Here is a 7,780-nt window from a genome sequence, read left to right on the forward strand (position 1 = left end):
TATTAATTATGCATTTGCTCTATGCTTTAATTTCTGAGACATTAACACAGAGACATTACACTGTGTAAATTTCAGTAACAACTGGAAAAATGGAAATGTTCTACAATTTCAGAGCAGTAATGTACATCAGACACAAAAAGGACTTAGCTGTGGGGGTACAGCTTTGGTGGATGATGGACAGCCAAGAAAATCTTTAGCCAATCCTGCCTCTTTGGGTGCCTTGGGATGTCCGTCTTTGATCCAGGTGCCACACTCGGGGTTATGGACTTTGAGAAATTGCTCCATGATGACGGTGTGTCCAATTTGCTCCTTTGGTGGACCTTGATCTCTTTGGGAGTCTCTTCTTCTCCCTCCACACTTGTTGGGCGCCGGGACGGCTGCTGCACCTTCCAACAGCTGCTGACAATCTGGCAGTCCGGCTGTTGGGGTAAACCTCAGGAGTAATATTTCCTAGCTCCTGGGCTTCACCACCTGCTCCATTCTGCTGGTCAAAGGCATCTTGAACCTCTTCAAGTGGGCATTCATTTGCTTTAAGCCTCTTATTTCTGGTTGACATTTTCTTCACTACTTCCTACTGGCCTGGAACCCACCTGTTACTACCAAATGTGGGAAAACCTGACCAGAGTGACGTGGAGGGGGCTTAGGAGGCAGACTCGAGTCCATTAAAGTGATTTGTGCCACCCTGATAAAAATTACTTCAAGAAATAAAAAAAAAACAAAAAAAAAAAAACAGCTTGACATAATTATGGAAAACTCAACTCACAGCAACATAACACTATATAAATGTATGCTAAGGTAATAATAATGCTAAACGAAAAACAAAAAACCTGGGATAGTGAGTAAGTGTTTGCAAAGCTGGAGACTAAAGATGCAACATTTGTTAAAACAAGCAACTAACAGGCATGATTACAGCTTTGTAAGGTGTGGGGACAGATGGTGTGTTTTCACCCACTCTTTCACACAGTGGCAAAACACTGTTACAGGTTGCTTTGGAAGGTAATTATAAACCACATGTTTTGTTGTTTAGTTTGGAGGACTTGTCCTGACTTGCTTCCTCTCTCCTTTCCCCCTCCCCAGCTGCTCTGACCTACAAATGCATGGGGGACCAGTGGACGGTGTACTGTCGTGTGATCCGAGAGAAGAACCTGTGTCAGGACATGAGGTGGTACCAGCGCTGCTGTGAAACCTGTAGGGACTTTTATGCCAAGAAAATACTGCACAAGAGCTAATGACCAAATACACCTACTTTCCTCCAAATAGTGCTCCATTTTGTAAATGTTTTTAATATTGTTAAATAAGAAAACAATTTCTATTATTGATGGAACTTTTTGTATTTAAAAAAGAAAAGTACGCATACGTGTACATTTGAGATGGGCTCATAAGCTTCTAGTTTTGATGAAAACTTGAAAATGTCCAGTATTTCTTTTGCTGTACACCAAAACAAAGAGAAAAAAAAGCTGGGGGAGCCTTTCAAAGCCAATCTAAGCGGCTTTATTGCACAGACTGATTGAAAATAAGTGCTTGATTTTGAAGTAGACTTTTTCTGGCAGGTCTATCAGACAACATGGGAGTTGGCCAGAGCTTTCCCCTCTCCTATCCTCTTTAATTATTCTCTCCATTGTATCTTTTTTCCCCTGTCGTACTGTATTATAGCTAAATGTTGCAATTTCAAATAACTAGTAAATAGGTTTTTATAGGTAAACTTAAGATACTTAAGTATTAAGTATACTGTGTGTAAGTATTGATCAGGAGCCATGGAAACATACTGTAGGATTACAGTAAATCAGCCAGCTAATGATAGGAGACCCACTGATCCACCGGCCTGTTTGAGGACTGTGGATCGCCCATGTAGCAGAACGTGGTGGAAGCAAAAACTTATACTCTAAGGGTACGTGGTGTTTTGTTTCCTTTCTGATGCAGTCCAGTTAATGATTTTATAAATTTCTTTCCAACAATATTACTCTGTTTATTCTAAGATTTATTTAAATTCACCATTTAGATCACCTGTGCACCTCAGTGAAAAATTGTGTAATGCAGTTTTAGTCATTAGGCCAGTGAGTAGGTTGGTTGTCAGAATGAGCAGCTTTCGTGGGCGGCTTCAGAGCTTGTCATTCTGACCGTGTACATGGTTTAGCTTGCTTAAATCATGCTGTTCCCCTCCAGGCCATGAACACGTGTGAGCCCTCACAGCAGGGCTCTTGTGATCCTACTCGGTAGTAGGAACAGATCTCTTAGACAGTCTGACTTCCCTTGAAGCACAGTGAGACATGTAGAGAAGAGCTGTTAACTCACAGACAGTGCACACAAACCAAAATTAAGTTCATGTCAAAAATATATAAACAAGCCAAATCTAAACCTTTTAATTCCTGTTTTGTTTTTAGTTTTTTTTTTTTACACAGTGAAATTGTTTTTACCACAATGTATTTCACCATCATACCTGACAAAGACCCCATTTACACTTGTTATTTCAAGGGTCTTCCATCCTGATAAAATGCAGATGCTAACACTTTTGTTATACTTAGGCACATGGATGCATCTTCGTTGGCCTGATCATCCGGTTACATTTGGTCCTTCTTTTCCAGGCTATATGCAAATAGGGTTGACTCCACTCCAGTCCAGGGGTTGGTGGTAATACACCGGAAGCTTTAACTGATGAAAAACACCAGAAGAAGAATAACTTCTGCACTTTACAGTTTACTTACAATAATAACAGTTAAGCTTGCTAACAACTATCCATAAGCTAATACAATCATATGGGCTATCTATGAATTTAGAGTGAGACAAGCTTTATCGTCTTCCCAGCCTTCAGTCACTCAGCTCCCTCATCCATGCAGATCACTGCTCTCTCACCGCTCACTGGCTGCCTAACCCTAACCCACAGTACACCTGCAGTGTGACAGTTTAGGTACTTAGAACATGGGATACTGTATAAGCAGTAACATTTTCTTGAAAGTCAGTGTGATTATTATTGAAAAATTCAGTATTATTTAATTGAAGCCAACTTCCCAGTTTGCATGTACTATGCATAGACATTTTCTTACGCCTGTACAAATGAGAGAGCCAAATCTCATCATAAATGTATGTAATAGCTTTTACAGTGGCAAGAAAAAGTAAGCGAACCCTTTGGAATTATCTGCATTCATGTATTATATTTTTCTTAAAATACACTTACAATTATGATCGAACACAATCTGTTTTAACTAATAACAAAATCATCATATTGTTCTTGTCCCTATTGAGTCCATCATTCAAACATTCACAGTGTAGGTTGGGAAAAGTATGTGAACCTGTCAGCTAATGCCATCAACAAAAGCTATCGGAGTCAGGAGCTAACAAACCTGGAGTCTAATCAATGAAAAGAGACTGGAGGTGTGAGTTAGAGCTACTCTGACTTACTAAAAACACTCAAACATTTTGAGTTTACTATTCACAAGAAGCATCTTCTGATGTGAACCATGCCTTTCAAAAAAGAGGTCTCAGTAGACTTACCATCAAGAGTACAGAGGAGAATACTCAATAAGATAAAAAAAAAAAAAACAAACCCAAACCCAAACTAAATGTTTGAAGGCATCATCTGAGCTGGTTAACCTCCCTGTTCATAAGTCTACCATATGTCAAACTTGGTGCATGGTTTTCCATGGCAGGACAGCACAAAGGAAGCTGCTGCTTTCCATAAAAAGCGTCACTGTTCACCTGAAGTTTGCCAAAGAGCAGCTAGAGACTCCGCAACACTACTGGGAAAATTGTTTGTGCACTGATAAAACTAAAGTTGAATTGTACAGGAAGAACACACTGCACGGTGTGTGGTGTATATACCAACATGATCATCATTGCAATGACCCTAAACATCAAAGTAAAGAAGTAAAGTAAAGAAAATCAGCCTTTTGGACTCAGAGCCCAGACCTTAACCCCACAGAGAGGCTGTGGAATGAGCTCAGAGAGACATTCACTCCAGACATCTTCAGAATATGTCTGAACTGAAGCAGCTCTGTAGGAACAATGGTCCAAAGTTCCTCCTGAATGTTGTGCAGGTCTGAACCACAGCTACCTGGAGAACTTGTCTGAGGTTATTGCTGCTAAAGGAGGTTTGACCAGATACTAAATCCAAGGGTTCACTTACTTTTTGAACTAGCACGTTGGATGTTTAACAGGGGTGTTCAGTAAAGACATGAAATATTATTGATTGTATGTTTTTAGCTTAAGCACATTGTGTTTGTCTATATTTTTTGTCTTAGATGAATATCAGATCGCATTTTATGACCAATTAATACAAAAGAGCAGAAAATTCCAGAGGAATTTCTTACTTTTTCTTGCCACTGTATGTCTGTACATCATTATACTTTTTAAGCATTTCAGGAATACAGCACTGAGACTGCTGTCAGATGGACCAGACCACATGTAGAGGTGGTCACACATTGTGATAGGCTCTCAGCCAGGTGTAAATGTCATCTGCACAGTGTGACCACATTTTTGAAGAGCAACTTATCAGTAGATGTTCAACTTATTTTTGCTGATCCCCAGTTATTTAACTTCTTTTCTGGTGTTAGGTTGCTCTTTAAGTTAAAATCCGTAGCAGCATCACATCAGGAGGATCTTGACTAACTTTTACAGACACAATATGAAGATCATGTGACCAGCAGGGGTAGCTGAGCTAGTACTAGTTCTAGGAAGGTTCTCCAGAATCAACATAACGACAGCACACGTGTAAATACAGAGGCCCATGATTGGCTGTCATTATGCAGATAAAATGACCCAGTTACAGGTCACCTGTTAATCCCAGGTGGAGGAGGAGTCTGAGAGTTAAGGCTTCATTTTTCACTGCTTTAAATGCTGTTTTCAGAAGCTTTTTCCCCCTTTTATTTTGTTAAATTATCATTAGTAAAACTGGTGATAATTTAAAAGGTCAAACATTCAATACTTTGTATCTACACTAAATATCTGTCACCAGCAGCTGCTGTTCAAATTTATCACCACTGCCTTATTAACCCTTTTCAGATAGTCATGGAGCTCACATGCATCTGTGTGCGTGTGTGTTTGTGTTTGTGTGTGTGTGTGTGTAGGTGTAGGTGTGTGTGTGTGTGCCTGTGTATGTGTTAACACAAAAGGCCTCAGTCTTTTCCAAGGGGTTGAATGGTGCTATCTTGTGACCTGTTTCACTATTGTGGAATTCATCTTATTGTCAGTGATGGTCCTGCCATCATTGTTCACAATTATCTGTTGTGTATGTTGGAGGGTTATTTAACAACATTGGCTTTTATTGATGTTTATTATTCCTGTACTGTACTTTTTTAGTTGCAGTATGTTTGGTACATAAACTGCCACTACATGTATTTTATGGTGCTGATTTGGAACTGAGTAAATAATCTGTTTATACAGGGATTTAACCATTTGTCTGTTGTTCTGTGTAGTCACACTCTATTTGTACTGTCATCCACTTTGTGTCCAGTACTCATCAGACCATTCTGAGCAAGAACCTGAGTGATTTTATCAAATTTTATTCTATTTCAAGTCTACTGTAAAGTGATTCTCTTTTATTTTGTTAAATAATAAATAATGTGATTTACATGGAAAAACAAACCTGTATGACCCACTATTAAGGTATGTGGATTTATCATTAAACCAGAATGCAGACTGCTCTGTTCCTCTTCCTGTCCTCACAGCATTCTTCCATACACTGTGGCAATACATGAACGAGTATTAACATTTTTCAGTAACTACAACTTTTTTTAAAAATATTTTATATGAAACTTGAGTATAAAGTACAGATTTATTTTACTTATTGATGAAGAGGTTTTTTTTTAATAAATACTTTTTCCTCATTCTTTGTGACAACTGAGCAAACACCATCAGCTGCATAGGGCCGTGAGATTCAGCAGAAGGTTCTGGGGGTACACCACATGGTTTCCTAAGGTCATGTATGTACCTTCAAGCTCAGTGTTTCTTCATTTCTGACGTACCTTCAGCTTCCTTTAAATCCTGCGCCCACCTAAGCAGAGAGCAGATACTCTGTGGCTTGATCTGGTCGTATATCTACATTGGCTGGTTGGCTTTAAAGTCACTTCCATTTCAATTCCATGGACTGGTCAGTTATCCAGCTGTCACACCTGTGTAGCTACTGCAGTGACACTATACAGTTCTCTCACCTTCATGCACCTTTAAGGTGTCCCTGAATCCTGTCTTCACACAAGCAAAGTGTAGATACTTGGCAGCATGACCAGGCTTCGCATCTACACAGTATCTGCTTAGGCTAAACTACAGTGGCTGGTCCAGCTGGTTCAAATAGGCAGCTTCATCTGAACACTATGGGCCAAACATCACTGTTTATCTAGTTTCACTTCCTAAAAGCCTCTACTAAATAAGGCCTCTGGTATAAGCATGTTCTTTGACCTGACTTGGTCAGTGGTATAGTTTCAATATGAACTTGTGTAAGACTGCAGGCAAGTCAACAGGGTCATCAGGTGTGCACCTTCTTAGTAACTGTTTTGTGGAGTTAGGTCCACAGCACAGAGATGGCTCAACAGTGTGTTTATAGGAAGTTATACTTGTTGACAAAGGCTTTAATTAACACTTAAAATGTTGTTATATTTACTTAAAAGTACATTACACCATGTTAAAAAAAAATACTTCTAGTTTTAATCTGAACTGACTATGGTAAAATCTGTGGACTCAGCCTGTGTTAACAAATCTCTTCCTATTGTGATCCTCCCTTATTCAGTAGACAGAGTAACACACCCTGCTTTTACTCAGCAACATCATTAGTTGTTCTGTCACTCCAGATTTGATTCATTCCACTCCAGACACCTCTTGGCTTTCACCAGGATCAGTTTTAATAAGGTTTCAGCAGTAGATGACAGGTCACTGTGCCCTTGATCTCTGAGAATTTTGCAGCAGTGTGTCTGCAGCATTGTACTTGATATTACAGTCGCTGATCCATTCTTTTCTTGAACTCCTCAGCTAATTCGTCAACATATCAATGTTGGCAGTGTTGTCAAAAGACACTCTATGCATGCTGCTACCTGAAGTTTCAGGATCCATATTCTCTGTGTCTACATGTTCTGGGGCTGTCAGTGTCACCGCTGACTATACTGCATTAATACCAGTATTTTCAAATGACATTTCATCTGTGTCACTCTCAGATTCTCCAGTCACTGCATGCTATGAGTGAGTCTCTGAGTGGAACAGAGATATTGTATTTTACTGTGTGGCACAGGACCAGGTTCAGCTGCTTTACTGTCCCTGTTTCTGTTTCCTTGGCATCCTTGACCATAGTCACTTGTATTCTCTTTTCCTGAGTTGTACAGGTATACAGTTATGTGACATAGCTCTATGTGTTTGTCTCTGCACCTGAATACACACACTGGGGTGTATATTAATTTGATTTAAAAAAAAAATAAATGAAAACATAAAGGGCGTTGGCTAAAACACGGCAATAGCAGTTCTGAATATATGGTTACCCAGCCAAAAGTTGTATGTGGGGCCTGTGGGAAAAATTAGCCCTATTTGGGGTTGTTATTAATACTAATGCAAAATAGATATGAAGTTGACATTTAGAGACATTTCATTTACTTAAAATTCTTGTTTTTTGGGGGCAATGTTCATCTGAGTAGAATTTTACTTTAAACTTTGATTCAAACCGTCCAGCTAGCTATTCTTTGGAGTAGAATTTCTCAGTACATTTCTCATGTCCTGAGAAATTTCCCCAACCTGAACTAGAAAACAGTTATTCATCTCAGGAAGATACCCCATTTTCACTTTACCCTCCCAGGTTTATCCTGCCAGT

At 39.4% G+C, this 7,780-nt stretch overlaps 1 protein-coding gene across 1 annotated transcript in view; it reads left to right on the top strand.

The window, feature by feature from the left end:
• adamts17 (ADAM metallopeptidase with thrombospondin type 1 motif, 17) overlaps positions 1–5,624 on the top strand; it is a 130,509-nt gene extending 124,885 nt beyond the window's left edge. Inside the window, exon 23 of the mRNA XM_041043646.1 lies at positions 1,078–5,624. Within this exon, the coding sequence (XP_040899580.1) occupies positions 1,078–1,229 (152 nt within the window). The 3' untranslated portion in view covers positions 1,230–5,624. The remainder of the gene's footprint in view (positions 1–1,077) is intronic.
• Positions 5,625–7,780: the final 2,156 nt, after the last annotated feature.

The sequence above is a fragment of the Toxotes jaculatrix genome, chromosome 1 (assembly GCF_017976425.1).
Source record: "Toxotes jaculatrix isolate fToxJac2 chromosome 1, fToxJac2.pri, whole genome shotgun sequence".
NCBI lineage: Eukaryota > Metazoa > Chordata > Actinopteri > Toxotidae > Toxotes > Toxotes jaculatrix.